Below are 19,842 nucleotides of genomic sequence, written 5' to 3' on the forward strand. Positions count from 1 at the left end.
ATTACAAAAAAGCTTCTGTCAATTTTATATATATATCATTTTTATATTTTAATTAATTATGTGTCATTTAAATGCTTCTTTTAAAAATATCCTTTATTAGAAGCAGTTAGAAGTTACGAATATGAAAGAAACACATAGAGACGATATAATATTTCCTAGTTCTCAGTTCTTACATACTTACTGGACATACAAGTGACATAAAAAAAAGTCCCTAAACTTAATCATATATGCGCGCGCACGCGCGCACCCACCACACATACACAAACTATCGACATATACATATTTTATTTATAAGAAACATAAATATGTAAAAATTATTAAAAAGTATTATATTTTAACTCGATTAAACTGACTTTGTTAAAAAGAATGGAAATTGTTTTTATTGTCGGTTGACACGAGCGCTTTTAAAAATTCTTATTTTATTTTTAACAGAAACATAATATGAATAAAACCTTAAGTTATGTATATACAAAAACAATCGTAAATCATAAATATTTTATAACGTTCTTGAAATTCATTTTAGGTACTTAATGCAATTATCGTAATTATGAGGAGGATGTTAAAAAAGAGGAGTTTCATATTAACATAATTTAGCATTTTTCCATTGCATTTTATAAAATGTTTACATGGGGAAATATTTACAAAAATATGAGTAGGGTATGATGAAGTGTAGAAGACAGGAAAAGGGATGAACAATATAGTCTTATGAACGATTCAATTGAGAGTACCCCGACATTGAGGAGCTCCACATAGGCAAGGGATTTTATCATCTTCCAATGGAAATTTATAGTCGTACGTGATTTCCTCGTTAACTCCTATCGGCTGTTTACTATAGATTACAATTTTCTTTTGGCTTTCGATCGTAATTACTTTTGCATAACAATTCGGCTGAAACATAAAAGAAAATTAATAGTACGACCTATATCGTTATAAAAATTTATTCCACAGGGTGTCTCGATAATCGTGATACAATTGGTAAGGAAGTGATTCTATGTAAAAAAAAAAAATAAATTAATTTGTTTTTTCATAAAGAATCGTCCACTCTGTCGATTTTACCATGATTATTGGGACACTATACACAAACACTACTACAATACTCACATTACAGCTATGATTAATGAACCGTGCTAAATTTCCGCACTTTGTTGCATCGATAATCGTGTCTAAATCAATACGGAAAAGGTAGGAACTACCGATACCGGTAGCTTCGTACTGAGACTCTCGTAAATCAGCAACAACTGGCCTGATCATTTGTCCAACATATTCAATAACCATTTCATCAGCTGCGATTGGCTCCATAGCAAATAGACCCCAGTCATGTATACCAGATTTAGCAAATTTCAATTGTTTTTTCCTAAACTGTAAAATGAAATAAACGCATTTGATATCAATTAACTTTACAGTAACTGAAAATAATTTGGAGCCAATGATCAAATAAAGCAATTGAAATCTTACTTTCAATTGATTAAATTTAAGAAGATCGCTATCAGTATCGATACCGAAAGCTGTTAATAATCGACGTTGATTACTTCGGGCCTCACGAGACAGAGCTTGCATTTTACCAGTTAAAGCTTTAGTATTGTTCTTTGGACCATTCATTGTTCCATCACCACCAGCATAAGGACCATTGCTATCCTCAACGTCGTTACTTCGTTGTATACTTTGCGCATAGTGATGCTATACAAAAATAATTTTATAGTAAGAAAGATATTAATGTAGTGGCTTATAAAAATATTAAAAACTTTTTATGAACATATTATGTATGTTATACAAAACATTTTGAAATTTCATTAGCTGACTAGGTAAAATGTGAAACGAATTTGGAAATATACATATACGGAAGTAAGTTACATTATACTTTGCAAAGATCACCAAAGTATTTGAACAGCCAATTATTTGTTATACTAGTACAGCATAATAAAATAAAATTAAATATAATGAATTGTAAAAAATGTTTAAGACCCTTTCTTGTGATTTTAATTAGTCTGAAATTTTGCCAATATTATCATATCTTATTATAATGTTAATGAAATTTCGAAATGTTTTGTAACATATACATACATAAAAGTTATCTATGTTAAGTATTCAAATATTTTCGTACACCACTGTATGTTAATTCTTGTATTAAAAGGTCAATCACACATACCTTATGTTTAGCTTTTTCTCGTACATCAACCTTATAATATCCTTCTGTTCTTGCACTTCCACTCGTATGTAATCTAAGTTCATCTCTCTTTCTGCGTTTGGCAGGACTTGGAATATCAGTTGGAGGATGGTCAACCCAATGCGTGTCATTTAACCAATAACCTTGACTATCATCGGCCAATAAAGCCTCGTAACTTCGTCTTAAATACTCTACATCCTCTGCATCTATTCCTCTGGTTAAAAATTCATACAAAATAGCCATCTCCGACATAAGGTCGCGTTCTTTATATGTAACAAGTGGCTCCTCAACTTTCTTTGGATATTTCTCATAAACATATTCATTTTCGATATTCTCTTTTTCTCCTTCATGATTTTGATGAGCATGTATCTTCGTGTATTTATTGTATTTTCGTTTCTCTACTTTGTGTATCTTGTCTTTACTCTTCGATAATTTTATAATCTTTGAGGATTTAAGTTTCACTGGTTTCATTGGTGTCGAAGGTGTACGAATTACGGACTTCGTAATTTCTGATTGTGTTGGTGGTAATGAATACGAATGCTCCATAAACACTTGTGAAGCTTGAGAATTTTTAGGACTCTGTTGACCATTAAGTCGGAGGTCAGCTTCAGCTTGGTACCTAATTAATTGAAAACAATACAACATTATATTTTACATTAGTTTATGTAGTATAAAACAATACTTTTAGGGAATATATTTTTATTTTGATCAAGTTTAGATTTATAGTAAGTAATTTTACACACCTTAATCTTCTAATTTCTAAGCTTTCTTCCTCTGAATCGGTGGTAGGTATTTCACTAAACATTTCTATCTTTTCTGATTCTTTTAATATAGGTTCATCGTTAATGTACTTAGCAGACATAGTTTGAAGAGCTCTAATAATATTTGGTTGTACAGGTCCCGGACTTCTATGCCTTATAATATTATCTTGGCCAGCTAATGTTATCAAAGCTTCTGCTGCAGAATTTTCCATTTTTTGTATATCACATGGTTCTTGTTTACCTGGTGCTACTGAAGTACTCTTTACTTTTCTTTGTATCTCATCTTCCACATTTTTTGTCTCCATCTCTTCATGCACTGTTCGAACCTTTTCAAGATAATCCTCATTGATAGATATTTCATTTGTCTTCTCAATGTCATCTTTATCACTTTCATATTTCAATGGAGATGATACAGGGCTAGCTTCATTATCACACTGTGGGAATTCATTCGAATTTACATCTTTTATTTCAATATTAGGTACTGGTGTCTCTCTACCAGTAGGGGTTGGACAATCTAACGATCTCTGAATTGCGAGTTCCATTAGAATATCAGGATCTTCACTGTTACAGGCCAGTGGACGATGATCTGACAAACGACTGTCTGTATCTTGCTAAAAATAATAATTATTTCTATGAAAAGATATGAAAAAGTATCACACATGAATATTTAGGAAAATAGTTACAAGTTATTTAGTTATTATATATTTTACATAATTATACAATTAGTTATTTGTACTTTTAATAAATTATATACCTCATCTTCAAAGTTTCCAGAACATACTTCTTCATCGGAACTATCACTCGAACTACTGGAAGATTCACTGCAACTCATTTCTTCACTACTACTCTCACTCGACGAAGATGATGAGGAAGATGACGAAGAAACACTTGGAAGAGAAGTAACTGGCCTTTTAACTTTTTGCACTGATGCTAGATCAAGATCGCTATCACTTCCTATAAGTTCTGTGTCACCATGATCAGATTGACGACTATCTTCGTCCTGTGGTAATGGGCTTGGAGCTTTGATTTTGCGCTAATAACATAAATTTTAAGTAATATGTTAAATAAAGTGTATTATTACTTTAAATAAGTACTTTATCATTATTTTATATATTATTAAATATTTACTATACATAATATCACTAAAGAATAACTTTCATATAATGAAAATAAATACCCTGAAAGAAGGCATCTTTGGCATACTGGCTCTAATGCCCAGACCAAATCCATCATAATTAAATCCAAGTGGAGTTCCTTGTTCTAAAAGTAATGATAATCCTTGAGGTTTCTGTCCTTCTTCCTTATTGCTGTTATTAACAATGGTGTTCTCGCCTCCTTGATTTTGAATTTTCTCCGACTTCTTTTCGTCCCACCATACTTCGAACAGTTTGAACGCAGTATTTTCAATCATCTTTTTATTAAAATCCCTTTTTAGAATTTGTTTTAATTCATTTACAACTCTGTCTAATACACCATTAATAGTAGGACCCTAAATATTCAGAAATTAAGTTATAATTAAATAATATTCAAATAGGTCAAAATTGATATTATATCATATTTGCACTTAAGAAGTATATATGTACTTGTGGATTATCTTTCGTAATATTATGATTTGCCATTGCATGAAGTCTCGATTGAAAAGATGGATAATAATTAGCTCCTTGATGATTCCCTACTGTGCCAGAAAATGATGTAGTATTTGGTTGATAATGACTTTGTAAATATGTTGTTCCATAAGGGTATGGATATTGTGCTGGTCTTGGCCAATGGTACATATCACTGGTAGAATAATGAGTTAAATGTCCAGGATAGCCAGCTCCTGGATATAACTGACTTGTAGGTTCTGTTTGAGCTATAACCTGTATATTTAAATAATAAGATATATGAACAAATATTTATATTCACTATTTAATGCTCATAGTGTTAAATATTACCTCTTCAATTTTTTCATCCCCTGAACTTAATGGACTTAATGACATTCTATCATCATCTGGTGGAGGTGGAGGTGGTGGCTCCTTTGGTGGTTCTGGTTCGATTTCATCTGGTGCAGGACTATAACTTCCCAATAACGCTTCATCTTCGCTCGAACTTATAACGCTACCTAAATCTTCATCAACAGAAATTTGATTGATGCTATTTTCATGTACTTTCCATCGTTCTTTATTCCTTTCTCTCATTTTTTCAAAACATGATTTGTATGTTTCATGAGAGAGAAAAGGGCTTGGTGGTTCTGAGAGCATCTCATTATCTGCAGTGATAGACTTTTTTTCATCCTCAGAATCACTGCCAAATTGGAGGAAAGGTGGTGCCATTCCTCCTGCTTTGTCTTTCAATAACATAGCGATTCTAGTATCCAAATCTAATGTTTTACGAGTCTCTATTGGTGAATCTCGTGATGAATTTTTTGTTATATTTTGATTTTCTTTCTCTTTCTTAGGTGTATGATGTACCTTTACATTAGAAGCCTTAGAAACTGAAACTGGATTAGAATTAGAATTATCTAAATTTGTCCCATGTTGAACAGGCCACATAGAAGATGATGCATAACTTGCCGTCCCTGTATTATTTCCCCACCATATACCCGAATTTTGCTGCATTGAAAGATTTTGCGATACATTTTGTGGCATATTTGCTATATAATTATTTGGAGGTTGATGATGATAACTACTATAATAAAAATCATAATTTGTAGCTGGAGTAGAATTTTGAGAATAATTACTAGAATAATTTAATTCACTAGGCGCAGTACCATATCCTAAATCACTTCCTGCACTGCCACTAGGAGTAGGATAATCTCTATATTTGTTGTATCTTGAATTTTCTATATACATATCCCTTGATTTTTCTATATTGGATATCTTTTTATTACTTCTGAAATCATCTCTTTCTTCGCTAATAATTTTTTCAATTGGAGTTTGCTTCCCTTGATCATTTTCACACTTTATTTCTTTCTCAATTTTCTTTTCTGGTTTTTTTTCCATAGTTAATTCATCATAGATTTTTTTACACTCCTCCCCAAATGCATCAAGAAATACTTTTAAAACTTTACCCATCACAGATGTGTTATTTAATTTTTCTACACAAGCTTTTGAAGCTTTCGTAGTTTCAAACACTACTCTCGCAATTCCAAGATGCTTGTTAGTTACAGGATGATAATAAACAATAAGTTCTTCTACAGCTCCAAATTTTTGAACCATATCCGATAAAAAAGTTTTATCAATATTATCATTTAAATGACAGAATGTTACTTCAAGCGGAGGAGGTTCACCGCAGTAATTAGAGTCAATCTTAAATCTAGGTACAGGTAAGTCAAGTTGTTCTAAACGTGTCCAAATTCTTGTTAACTGAGATCTAGGGTCTCGAGGTTGAACTTCAGGATAGGTTGGATCTCCTGGAACCATGCCATCGTATCTATATAACTTTGTTGCCCCCTTTACCAAGAATGGATCAACTAATAACTTATAATTCCTTGGTTTCTGAGGTGTTTGAACCACAGATGTATCTTTTTGCAAATGTAGCGTATGGATATGGCTATGTTTTGATGATTGACTGGAGTTTTGAGATACATTTTGTAAATTTCCATGTGAGTGACGATGACGATGCGAATGTGCATGTGAATGTCCGTGTCCATGCCCATGTCTCTCCATTCCGTTCATTGCCTCCAAGCATTATCCACTCATATAAATTGCTGTAAATAAAAGTTATTGATAAAAGTTGTATTATATAAAAAGCACATTATATATATCAAAGTTTCCAATATAAAATATATAAGTTTTCTTGAATTGTTTATAAATATGTAATGTAATATAATGGAGTATAAAAATACATACGTATAATAATTAAATACACAGAATAGTGGCCATTAAGTAATTTAACTAAATATGTAACTAATTATAATTTGACATTATACATGCAGAATATTAACATAAAATGTCATATTATTACATGCAAGTTTAAAAATCATATTATTAATTAAAGATTGAAAACTCTAATATATATATTTTTTAATATATAAAATTGTGAAACTATTAAACACTTAAAAAATTAAAATTACAAATAAACAAAAAATTAAACAAAATTAGATACACATTCATCATTCCTAAATTAAAATATATGAATTTAAGTTAATACAAATAATATTACCTATTAATATGAAAATTAACGTATATTAAAAAAATTTACTCTTACTTTTAACTTACGTCCAGTTTATTTTTGTTTGTCAGGTGAATTGCTTTGCTAGTTAATGCAAGAAATTCATGTTTCAATAAAACATAACCTTAAACATTTCGAAGTTTTTAGGTTGGAGTTTAGTGCGAAGAAACAATATGACAATCATTTCGTGAAAAGAATTCTTTCTATCATGTCCTTCAAATTGATTTTCTTGTATAAATTTCGATCGAGTCAAGACTTTTTTGTGGAAAAACACAGCCTTTAAATTTTACAGAGGTATGTTCCGGTTTTTTCAAAAACTTGTAATTTTTCAACTTGCTCGTATAGTGTCGTATTTACTATATGGACATGACTTATGCATCGGCCTTGATACTTGTCTTTTCTTTATTCTTCGTTGACTTTTCTTAGTGAAAAATATACGGATTTATTGATACTACCTCTCCGACACAGCAGCGCAAAACTACCTCAATGTTTGACTGTTAAGCACAACGCACTGCGCCCTGATTTTCCTAAATTTTCACAACTAACAATCAGTACTACAAACAATGGTATGCAAATTACCTAATTCAGTGAAACTTATTCCACTTGAACTTAATCTTTAGGATGCATTTATGGTTATTCAACGAAATCATAGCTTTAACAAAACTACGCGAACAGAGATTCAGATGACGCCATCCTTGTTATAAAGAACATGACGGTTCTTTTAATCATTTTACTAAACAAATCATATTAACATTTTCTACGAGAATAGATATTTTTGTGTTATCCGTGAAATAACGTTTCTAACATTCCTCGATGAAAATTGTTACGTTAAAGTATCCAAAATGAAAGTCCAAAGTAAACGGATAACGAAGCCAAAATATTCAACATTTTTTTTCGTTTCCTACTCTGTCTTGATTCACAAATTTTCGTATAGTTGAAAAGATAGTCGAAAATCTCGTCTACCGCTGGCATTCTGTATATTTACCAATAATTTGCAAAGGTAATTAAATGCTTAACGACAGTATTGCAAAATAATTGCTGAAAATCTTCTTCCCATACAATGTGTAGTATTTAATCCACGTATTGGTCAACCTTGATCTAAGAGAATTTTCTGGCTACCTATTAGCAAATCAACTTTCTGCTTTTAAAGAAAATTGCGCATTATAATGCGCACACGAATATACATATACATATGAATGCTTTACTTCACACAAACTCAATTTTTTAATATAACATATTTTCTTCACCGATATGAACTTAAAAATAAAAGGACTTAATATCATAAAATAAATATATTAATAAGAAAATTACAAATGTACTTACTTCTATATTCATTATTACAATATATAGGGTGTCCCAATAATTATAGTACAATCGGCAAGGGGACGATCTTATGTAAAAAAGCAAATTGAAAATGTAGAATAAAATTTTTTCATATGCTGCTTCTTTTTCAAAAAGATCTAATTTGAAAATTTGTTAAGTATGCTTGAATTTGACCAATTCTAAATTGGACAAGAGTGTATAATTGATAGGAGATTATTTTGCACGTGAAAATAAATCGAAAATGTAAAATCAAATATCTTTTTGTGTGACGCTTTGCGTTCGAGGAAACGAAATTTGAAAATTTATCAAATATGCGTACAAAAAAATTTTACTCTACGTTTTTTAATTTTTTACACATAGAATCGATTCGTCAGCGATCATGCTATAATCAGTGAGACACTTTGTATAACAGTTTATAAACGAAATATAAATAAAAAGTTATACAGTTAATAATTAAATTTTAATAAATCAATTCATTCATTTTCATTTCAATGGAAATGATTTTATTCGTCCAAGATATAATTTAAATGTTTTTGAAATTTTATTCGGGTATTGTTGCAATTGGTTAAATTCATGAAGATTTATAGAAATCGCACCTAAGCTTCTTACACTGCCGTCAATTATGGTCCATCTGTAAGACATGCAACTCTGGCCAACATTTTCTACAGATCTGTTAAATTTTATAGAACAAGTCGGAAAATTTGGTGTCTATATAAATTAGCACACAGTAACCGAGTAGGTTAAAATAAATATTACCTTAAAAAAATGTCTTTCTTACAAAGTTTTTTCCAACGTTATATGCCGACTGTAAAAGCAGAAGAAGAAGAATTGATCGATCCTCAAAAAATACTTCGTGTAAGTAAAAATTGTTATATAATATTTGTTCCCAATAATTAAGAATTTCATATCTCAAGTTTTAACGTTTGTAATTATTATTCGTTATTGCAATTACTGTTTCATTCTGTTCTTTTACATATGATCATTCTATCATATATAAGTCAAAATTTATTTGTATAAAACTAGTGAAAGAATTTTTGTTGATATGTAATCAATTGTGACAAAAATTAAGTAACAAAAAATTTGGTGTATATTCATTTATAGTCATCTTTCTTTTACAATTAAAATCTGTTTGTCAAAATAGTTAATACAATGTAATATAATATATCAATTAAATTATATTTATAAAATATTAGTTATAATTAAAACGTAAATTCAATGTTAGAATACATCATTATTTTCTTCTTAGGAAAGATGCTCAAGACAACCTAAATGTGCCAGTTTGCAAGAAAAACTGGACACTTGCAATCAGCGTGTTAATTCAAGGAGTAACACAGAGGAAACCTGTATGGAAGAATTAATTGATTATGTAGAGTGTGTAGATCATTGCGTAGCAAAAACACTTTTTAGTAAGCTTAAATAAGATTATGTTATTTAAAAATGTGTGATCTTTATTATAAAATATGTTACAAATTAATTCAATGCATTGTAGATGAATAAGTAATGCTAGGAATAAATGATAATATATCAATAAATATTAACTTTCATCGACTCTCCTTTCATCTGTATTTAAAATTTAATAACTATAAATTTAACAAACTTTCAACAAGAATAATCATATAATACAGCAAAATATATATAGTGTGATTCACACGAAATGATATAAATTTTTGGTATACTTTTTTATAAAAAATGCATATGGAATGATATTTATTTTATTTACATATGAATATGTATTTTTTTATTTATTTCTTTGTTCATTCAGCACCTAGTTGCAATACATCAAAACATACTGCACAAACACGCACAGGTTTATTTAATCCAAATTTTACGATTGGAACGTCTTGATCGGAGCATTTATTACATAAAATTCGACCACAATGGCGGCTAAAAATAATAAAAATAATTCATTTTAGGTAAATCTTAAATACCCTGATTTATAAATTTATGTAAGTTCAAAGATTCTGTACCAGTGATGTTTTCGCATTGTAAGAGAAAATTTTGTACCACATTCCAGACAAAGATCTTTATCTGCCCATGGTGCTTCTTGTGTCAAGGAATCTAGTAATCTGTATAGTAATTGTTTTGTTGCTACTTGATAATTAAAAATTGTAATGCCTTCTTTATTCATAGAACCTAGGCATGCACCAGCCTTTACTAGAGTACGACAAAGTTGACCATTTCCTTTCATATAAGCTATCAGTAATGGAGTATTGCCATCCAAATCTTGGATAAAATAAATATCGTTTTATTTAGTTTATAATAAAATAATATTGCAGTTCTATTTAAAAATAATCTTATAATTTAATATATATAATACTTTCTGTATTATTAATAAAATAAATCAATTACTACTAGATTGTTCAAATATAAACAATCACATATATATATACATATATGTACAAAAATATATCAGAAATTCAGCAGAAGTACTACTTTTTTTTAATTAACCGTTTGAGTCCCAGGGGTTTTTGAAAAAACACGGTCGAAAAGTCCCAAACAGCGCGATAGCGAAGAGAAATAAGCGGCACAATAGCACTTGTCATATTTGTTATTTTATGAAATATATCTATATTATTATATATGCGTACTATTAGTTTATAAATATTTCAAGTTTTGTTCAATAAAAATTATTGAGAAGATAACAATGAAATACAAAATACAGTCAGTCGTCCATGGCATTTAAATGTACTGGGACTTTTTGACACAAAATCTAAACAGCGTGATCGCGCTGCTTGGGACTCAAGCGGTTAAATATTCTAATGTAAATACTTCTAATATGAACATATTAATATTTTGGAATAGTTTGATGTATCTTTACCTGCATTATTTACTGGATATTGTGACATACATTCCAAGAAAAGTTCACATATAGTTGCAGCATTATCTTTTCCACACCTAGCTAATTCGTGTAAGGGATTTCTTCCTTTAAGATTTACAGCCTCTGCATCTAATGTACATTCCGTCAAAAGTGCTCTCACCACTGATACATGACCTTCTCTTACAGCTACATGCAATGCATTGTCACCATCTGCATTTACTGCATCGAAGTTTATATTGTTCTATAATAAAAAAGTAAATATATTCAATTATTTTCTGTTATACTCAACTTATAACTGAAGATACATATATTTCATTTAATAAGATTTCTGAAGTAGTTTATTTTATAATACCATTTAGATCAAACATATAGATAAGCTATGGTATTCACCTGCAATAAAGCAGATACAATTGCTGCATGACCAGCTTTTGCAGCAGCATGCAATGCAGTATTTCTATTTGCATCTGTATCATTAACACGTGCACCAGCCAATATTAAACTTCTCACTAACATCTCATTTCCAGAAACCGCAGCAAGATGTAAAGGTGGAGTTTGTGTAACATCATGAACTCTGGAATTTACGTCTACCTATAAAATAAAAATCATGAATCATTTCATTGCATGTGTATTTTGTTTGATCAGTTTTTTAAATGCGTCAAAATTTTTATGAAATAAATATAAGTTCAAATGCATTTTAATTACTACAAAAACAATATTTACCTGTATAGATAATAGAAATAATATGCTTTCCATGTCATTCTTTTGAATAGCAGTATGTAAAAAATTTCTGCCTTTATTGTCATATTGTTCAGCAGCTTTAGGTAGTCGTTCCAATATTGCTTGAGCAGCTTTGTTGTTTCGAAATGTTAAAGCTGTTGCAAATGGTGTTAAACCTTTCTTATCTCGTTTATTTAAATCTATATTAGGATGACAAAGTAAAAGAGAAATAATTTGTGAATGTTGATTTTGTATGGCAACATGCACTGGAGTTTTGCCCTCAACATCTCGAGCATTCACATCAGCACCATGTTCAATAAGTGTCTGTACAACTTGTTCTAAACCCCACTGACAACATAAATGTAATGGAGTACATTCATCCCTTGCTTCATCACCTCCAATACCACCTGGGCCAGGTTTTCTAGGTGTGTTTAAATCACAGCCACTGTAACATACATAATTTTAGAATTTAATTATTACGATTTTTAATAATAATAAATAATGAGAAAAGATATCTTTACAATGTTTAATAATAATTATATAGAAATCTGAGTGCGTCGAATTAAATTAGAATTTCGAAATATTTTATTATATTTTCGATATTCTTATATAACTAGATATTTTCAAAATTCTAATTGGACCAAACCAAATATTGAATATCCTGATGTCAAATTCTTATATATTTTTAATAATTACATATCTTAATATGCAATATACCTTCTTATAAGGAACTGTGCAATATCTTCTTTGTTGTGGTCAATTGCTCTGTGTAACAATGTTTGTTGGCAATCATCTGGACCAGGACCCCAACAGTCAGTGTCTGCTCCATATTTAACTAGAATAGATGCTACATCCTCTTGATCTGAATCCAGTGCATCCCATAATGGACATCCTATAGAAGTATCTACTCCTCTTTTACAAAGTGCTTCTACAACTTCACCCAGTCTACAGTGTATGGAAAGTTGCAGTGGAGTTTCTCCATCTGCAGTTCTGAATGAAATAAGGTATTTACTGAATATCACATAATTAATAAAACCATTTGACAACAGATTATTTAGTGATTCTAGGTTTTGTTGTATTTATACTAACGAAGCAACACAGATAGTTATAAAATTACTTTGATAAAATTTATCTCAACCTGAAATTTCTTGTAATATCTAATGTCAAAGAGATAAATTCCATTAAGTTAAAAATGAAATAAATAAAATACAATTGTTTCTAAAATGTTTAATATCAATGCTATTTACCTAGTATTCATATCGGCACCATTTTCTAATAAAAAGATCGCTGTCGCCGAATCCTCTTTTAATATCGCTTGATGCAACAATGTTAAACCATCATTACTACACTGATTGATATTTGCTCCAGCTTTTATTAAAGCCAAAACTATATCTTTGCCCTTCTTAAATGGAGCCTTAATAGCCAAACTTAAAGGGGTTTCATTCACGTTATTTTTTAAATTCAATTGGGAATTTGAATTAGGTGCATGTAACAATTCCATTACAATATCAAAATACAAATTGGAAACAGCAATATGTATTGGTGCATCGCCAGTAGACAATGCAACTTCGTCAACTGGGAAACCAGTTTTCAATAAAGCTTGCGTTAAATTCTTCGAACCAACTTTACAAGCTTCGTGTAAAACCAAATATCCTTCATTATTCTTTTGCATTAAGTTATCCTTACAATAATCGATTAAAAATAATGCAGCTTCTTCTTTATATTCTCTTATCAAAACGTGTAGTAGAGTGTCCCCTGTATTCTTATATACAGGATTCGGAGTTGCACCTTTGATTAAAAGTTTCTTAGCAAAAAATCCACTAAATGGATCTGTTTTCATTGCGATACACAATGGAGTATCATTTTCATTAGTGCTTTTGTCCAAGTCTATACTTTGACATTCTAATAAGACATCAAAAAGTGGTTCATTTCTCTCCTGAATACAATTATGTAAGGCAGTCCTACAAGAATAAGAATCAACAATAACATTTATAGAAGGTGTCTAACTTTAATTATAAATTTAATGCTTTTGACACCTTATTATAAGTAGATTGCAGATGTTTATGCACTTATGGGAACTTTTAAGCTATAAAAATACACAGGTTGCGCATAATATGTAAGTATATGTGAAATATTTATAGGGATAGATTTGGACTGGTGGAACATCTAATAAGAGACTGTAAGAAAATAGGAAGGGAAATTAGCATAGAGGATGTGGTGAGTGGAAGGAAGGACAAGAGAATAGAGAATTGGCTTAGGAATTTGAAATAGAAAAAGAAAGTGGAAGGGGAGAGTAATAAGAAGTAAATAATAACAAACAAGTTAATATTTAAGATGGAAAAAGAATGAAAAGAGAGAATAAATAAAAGAATGTGTAAGTTAAGTTAATATTGTAAAGTTAGGACAAATGTAAATCAAGTCCAAATTTCTTGGCTAATATAATTTGTTGGTAAGACTGAAATAAGAAATATATCTATCTATATATGTGAAATATCCAAAGTATAGTATTTATTATATCTAGTAGATAAAGTGAATCTTTGTGTGGGTTCCACTTCAATTTTCATAAATGTCTGCAATCTAATTATGAGATAATCTGTAAAACTAATACAGTTTTTTAAAAATTCTATCAAAGTTCTAGCTATAAATTACTACTTTTGAACCAATTTTAATTTTAATTTTTACAGTGACTTCCAATGAGATAATTAAGTAAAAATAATTAAATAATTATACCATCCTCTGTGATTTTGTAAATTAGGGTCAATACCAGCATGAAGTAACCTGGATGCGACTGCTAACATATTTTCTGAATTATGTTTTGTTATTAAATGTAACGCAGTACATCCTTCAAGTTCTTCAGGATTTTTTATATCCTTCACATTTCGGGTAAGTTTCATGGGCTCGCATAATTCTTTCATATTTCCATTATTTTCTAGCTGTTCTATTATAAATTCAGCCGAATAAGAATCTCCTTTAAAAATAGCAGCTTGGAGTAAAGAAAGACCTCTTGAATCTTTTGCGCTTAAATCGGCCCCGTGTTCAACTAAAGTGCGCGCCAGTGATGGTTGACGAGTTTTTAAAGCAACTTCCAAAGGCATTTCTCCTTTATGATCCAAAGCATTAATGGCTTTCGTTAACTAAGACAATAAAACATTTAATTATACAATGATATTTATAAAATATATATAATTTTTTCATTCAATATTGTATAAAATATTTCTTATACATATATATTGTTCTAAACCAATAATTTATAAAGAAAGACATTTTTAGTTGAAATTTTAATTTATTTAATTCACGATTGTATCTAATAAGATTAAAATAATAAAGTTTTATTTAATGAAATTGTAATTTAAAAGGTTCGTGATATGTAATTGACTGAGAACCACTGTCTTGCTTTTATGCAAAAGATATACGATGCGGTACGCCCAACGAAACGGATGTTTGTTCATGCACGCATTAGTGCTAGTTACATACATACATAGTTAGTATTAAAGATTACATAAACAATGTGAACGATTAAAACGGGAAGGAATATGAAGATGTACTGATTCAACAGAAACAGTTGTTTGTAAAGGATAGAAAAGCCATGATGTGGCGTGTGATAGGCTCATCTAACAGTCAGCTTCCGATTAAAGGAGCATATTTCTTCGTAGCAGAACGAAAAACAATTAATCAAAATCCTACGATTGCTCTATGGCATTTAGTGAATATTAATAAAGGGTGCTGTTTAAGAATGAGTGACAGTGTTTAGTAGAATATAGTTGAAATGATCTCTGATGGAATCGAACGTAAATATTGAATTTCTTATGATATTTTGAAGTTTGAAACATTACGAGTATGAATTAAGTGCAGATTTTTTTCTACATTTTTCAATTAATATTTGTTTAGTTAAATTCACATAAATCAATCTTTTTCATAAAAGAAATTAATAAGTACCTCTTATTTTGTACTGATCCAATTAATTCATAAATTAAATTTAAAAAATGTATTTTTCATTGTATAAAAATAATATTACAATATATTGAAGATTAGTGCAACATATGGTTTCATTATATTGATTACAAATTGATATAAAAGTTATTTGTAACCTTTTATAAAAATCTAAATCACTTTAAAAGTTTTTTGTTTAGAACAAAGAGTGTATACAAAACATTATTGTTTTCCTTTAAATAAGTTATTGAGGTTATGCTTATGCAAATATTATTTTTTAACAGAAAGATGAAAATATATAGAACTAAATTTCATTAAATCTATTTTTATAAACTAAACACTCATTCTGTACATCAAAAGTAACTCACTTAAACTAATTTTAATGAATGATTTTTTTATGGAAATTCAGATACAAAAATAATTATTTTATATTATATCTAATAAAAATATACAGCTATGAGCATCCAAATAAATATAATAATTATTATGATAATAAAAAATACAGTTAATTTGGAATCTTTATATTAAATCATTTTTATTTTTAAATGTCATTTCTAATAGTAACTAAACTTATTGTTGATAAAATTTTTTCAGGTTTGCGTAATGATGATGATAAATTGAACTATGAAATAAATAAATATAAATAAAAATTGCGCTAAAATTGGTGTAAATAATATTATTGTATTCTAACCATATTTTGTTTAATTATAAATGAGATGACTTTCCAAATACAGTCAAAAAAAATCTTATTAATTGCTATAATTTTTCTATGTATGTTTACATTTAACTTATATATTTTATCTTTATATAAAATAATTTATATTCACATTGAAAGCATTTATTCTTTACTGTTTAATAAATATTTTTAATCATATTGTATGTCTGGAATATTCAATATTTTTAGTTACATTAATAATGCAAATAACTGCAGAAGGTATTGCATGCTTCAAATGTTATGCATCACAATCAGGACATGAAAAAACTGATTTATTATGTTCTCATTTTGATGGAAGTCCTAGGTTTCAAGTGCATTGTCCTTCATCCACACTTTGTGGAAAAAGAACGATTTATTCTAAATTCAAAAGTAAGTAAAGTGCTGCTGTATATAAATTGAAAAAACATATTTGGCATATATATATATATGTTCATTAATTTATCATCTTCACCAGCACCTATGATCACAACTGTAGAAAGGGACTGTGCACCTCAAAAACGTACAGTATTAACCTATAGCGATAATAAGTGGCAAAACAGAGAGGAAATTGTAACATCAGCTTACAAAGAAGGTTGCTTTATTGGTGAAGATAGGGGAGCACCAGCAGGTCCATCAGAATATTGCTTTTGTGGTCACCATTTATGCAATTCATCAGAACCAACCAAAACCACCAATATATCTTATATTTTTATACTAATAACAGTATTACTGTTTGCAACACTATTATGATATTCTTTCTCTAAGTACTTATTATGGTAAGAAAATTTTTTAATATATATATATATATATATATATATATATATATATATATATATATATATATATAATCACTATTTAAAAATGGTATAAAAAATGTTATAAAAATCAATCTTTGCTTTACTTTTTGATATTAATCCTTATAAATTATGAGATTGTAAATCAATAAACACATCTAAATAAAAAAACGAAATAATTTTTCTGTATCATCTATAACTATTGAACTATATTTAGTAATTTACTGTAATAATTTTCTGTAATAATTATATATTCCAATTATAATTATATATAATAATTATATATACCAAATAATAATTCCAAAAATTAATTCCAATAAAGTTTGTTACTATTAATATTTGTGAAACAATAACATAAGCTGTGAATGTCTTTAATTTACTATATAAATATTACTTTACTATTTATCAAAATTAAAGGTATAATATGGAAACACGAAAACATGATTGTTATTATAAAATCTTGTAAGTATATTGCACTTACAAGTAAGACCTATTATATATAAATAAATAAACATTTGTAATAATTTAAAATATACAACTTACCCCTGAATTATTTTCCACTAAATATAAAAAAACCACATCTTCCCTCTTTAGTCGAACAGCGGCATGCAATGGGTATTTACTTTTAGTCTGTAATAATTTGTATAATAGAGATCCAGGCATTTCTTTAAAGTCTTCTCCTGTTAAATCTTCCTAACAACATGAAATTTTGATCAGTTAAGAAACTGAAATTATGCAACTCAATATATGTTTCTATCTCTCTTACCCAATGTGCAGAAATCAAAGAGCTGCAATGCTCTTTTAATTTCTGTGCACCTAATTCCTCAGCAGCTGCGTACAACTGAACACAATCTTTGAATCCTACAATTCCAATTAAATATTTTTCACATTGTTCAACTAATTCTGTCAGCTGAAAATTAGATGCTGCTTTCATTAATTCTAAAGTTAAATTCTCTTGAGGCACCTTCCCTGTGTATATCCATTTCAACAATATTAATCCTATCTTAGGATCCAAATAAGTCCAATCTAGAGAAGGTGTTTCTTATTATATCTATATACATGTAATTTTTCTTCATACATCTCTGTTTATATTTTAATGCTTTACCTAAAATGGTCACTTCTGATAGTGTTGATTCACTGAAAAAATCTGTTCTAGCAGACAATATAAATTTATGTGCTGGTATTTCCTGATTTTTCAATTTGATGATCACATCGCTAAAAGATATATGTTTATTAGTGACAAAGCTTATATAATGAATTATGATTTGAAGAAGTTATAAACCTATAACGTTGTTGACTATATAGAGATCCAATGGTTGTCAAAAGTCTACCAATAAATCCTGTATCTTGTTTATTTGCAGTAACAATTGCATATTCACGTTGAAGTTCCGTATTTGTATTGTATAAATTAACATACTGCTCCCGTAATAAAGATAGATGCTGTTGCCATTTTTGAGCTTCCGTAGAATCTTCTGAAATACATGAAGTGTAAAATAATCTATAAAACGTAAATAAACATTTTGAACTTACCCATAATTATTATGAGCAATTACTTTTACTCTTCTTAAACGTAGTATGAAAGTTATTGCATGTCCGGCTTTTTACGTTAGTTCATATTTGTTCAATGTAATCTGTTCTACGTGATAATGATAAAAAATAGATAATAATGATCAAAAGTTCCTACGGGAGATCTCGGAAAATAGTGTCGATGTTTCGTTTACGCTAAAAACATATATTAATAAGATTCTAACACGTATTCTACGCCCACGTACATTATTCATTACATTTGTAATTCACATACATATTTTCCTTTCTGAAGAAAATGTAGCCACACTTTTGAAAGACAGCAAAAATTCCTATACAATTTAAACTACAAAAAAGTAGAAATCTCTCTTTCGTTAGTTTCGATCATAATAATAGTAGTATTACATACGGACAAATTTTTTATATTATGTTAATTATAGCCACCTTTTAGATTCTATTCGGTGCATGGATCTATTAAATCATAGTTCATAACACAATAATGAACGATGTTATACAAATTCATGGAACTATTATATCAATGTTTCGATAAAGCTCATTCCCCAGATTTAATCTAGTTATATTAATTATATGTAAAATAAAAATATAAAAAGATACATTTTTGTAGATTTACATTTTAAATATATTTTGAATAAAATCATGATATAATGTCAAATATTCAAACATTATTTAAAAAATAGATATTATAAATATTAATGACTTTTAGCAAAAATAACTAACAACAGATAAAGATAAAATAATTAACGGATTTAACTTTTAGGAAAGATATTAGCTATAACTGTAACTTTATATCGGAATGTAAGTTATGTAACTATTTTTTTGGTAATATTTCAATAATCTTATTTACATAAAAAAAAAAATTTGACATCGAACAAGTATGTATACATATGTAGTATATATATGTATATGTATACACTATCATCATATATATCAGCTAGCATATATAT

At 28.8% G+C, this 19,842-nt stretch overlaps 4 protein-coding genes across 13 annotated transcripts; 2 read left to right on the forward strand and 2 right to left on the reverse strand.

Moving 5' to 3' along the window:
- Nucleotides 1–589: 589 nt before the first annotated feature.
- LOC132906813 (histone-lysine N-methyltransferase SETD1) lies at nt 590–8,131 on the reverse strand. Of its 3 annotated transcripts, none has more exons than XM_060959342.1 (10): nt 7,657–8,131; nt 4,860–6,613; nt 4,509–4,784; nt 4,103–4,414; nt 3,680–3,958; nt 2,908–3,536; nt 2,147–2,783; nt 1,456–1,677; nt 1,102–1,359; nt 590–888 (listed from the first exon to the last, which is right to left on the reverse strand). In XM_060959342.1, exons 2-10 carry the CDS (start codon nt 6,579–6,581, stop codon nt 715–717), a joined length of 4,509 nt encoding a protein of 1,502 aa, XP_060815325.1. In that variant the 5' UTR covers nt 6,582–6,613; nt 7,657–8,131; the 3' UTR covers nt 590–714. The 3 variants fall into 3 exon arrangements, with proteins under 3 accessions (XP_060815325.1, XP_060815324.1, XP_060815323.1); XM_060959341.1 differs by having other exon boundaries at nt 7,125–8,130; XM_060959340.1 differs by having other exon boundaries at nt 7,114–8,130.
- An 860-nt stretch (nt 8,132–8,991) lies between these two features.
- LOC132906840 (cytochrome b-c1 complex subunit 6, mitochondrial) lies at nt 8,992–9,938 on the forward strand. Its single transcript, XM_060959399.1, has 2 exons — nt 8,992–9,255; nt 9,647–9,938. The coding sequence occupies exons 1-2, from the start codon at nt 9,166–9,168 to the stop codon at nt 9,818–9,820; spliced, it is 264 nt and encodes an 87-aa protein (XP_060815382.1). The 5' UTR covers nt 8,992–9,165; the 3' UTR covers nt 9,821–9,938.
- LOC132906814 (rabankyrin-5) lies at nt 9,935–19,535 on the reverse strand. Of its 6 annotated transcripts, XM_060959344.1 has the most exons (15): nt 19,322–19,535; nt 19,155–19,223; nt 18,884–19,075; nt 18,636–18,825; nt 18,459–18,568; nt 18,120–18,379; nt 17,897–18,046; nt 14,666–15,069; nt 13,183–13,896; nt 12,653–12,925; nt 11,939–12,380; nt 11,609–11,806; nt 11,219–11,459; nt 10,368–10,623; nt 9,935–10,284 (listed from the first exon to the last, which is right to left on the reverse strand). In XM_060959344.1, exons 3-15 carry the CDS (start codon nt 18,885–18,887, stop codon nt 10,155–10,157), a joined length of 3,372 nt encoding a protein of 1,123 aa, XP_060815327.1. In that variant the 5' UTR covers nt 18,888–19,075; nt 19,155–19,223; nt 19,322–19,535; the 3' UTR covers nt 9,935–10,154. The 6 variants fall into 6 exon arrangements, with proteins under 6 accessions (XP_060815327.1, XP_060815329.1, XP_060815328.1 ...); XM_060959346.1 differs by lacking the exon at nt 19,155–19,223 and having other exon boundaries at nt 18,884–18,984; XM_060959345.1 differs by lacking the exon at nt 19,155–19,223 and having other exon boundaries at nt 18,884–18,989.
- On the forward strand, nt 15,354–17,689 carry LOC132906837 (uncharacterized). Of its 3 annotated transcripts, XM_060959394.1 has the most exons (4): nt 15,354–15,723; nt 16,460–16,636; nt 16,770–16,949; nt 17,035–17,689. In XM_060959394.1, exons 2-4 carry the CDS (start codon nt 16,582–16,584, stop codon nt 17,307–17,309), a joined length of 510 nt encoding a protein of 169 aa, XP_060815377.1. In that variant the 5' UTR covers nt 15,354–15,723; nt 16,460–16,581; the 3' UTR covers nt 17,310–17,689. The 3 variants fall into 3 exon arrangements, with proteins under 3 accessions (XP_060815377.1, XP_060815378.1, XP_060815379.1); XM_060959395.1 differs by lacking the exon at nt 16,460–16,636; XM_060959396.1 differs by lacking the exon at nt 16,460–16,636 and having other exon boundaries at nt 16,797–16,949.
- Nucleotides 19,536–19,842: the final 307 nt, after the last annotated feature.

This window comes from Bombus pascuorum, chromosome 5 (assembly GCF_905332965.1).
Source record: "Bombus pascuorum chromosome 5, iyBomPasc1.1, whole genome shotgun sequence".
NCBI classification, from domain to species: Eukaryota; Metazoa; Arthropoda; class Insecta; order Hymenoptera; family Apidae; genus Bombus; species Bombus pascuorum.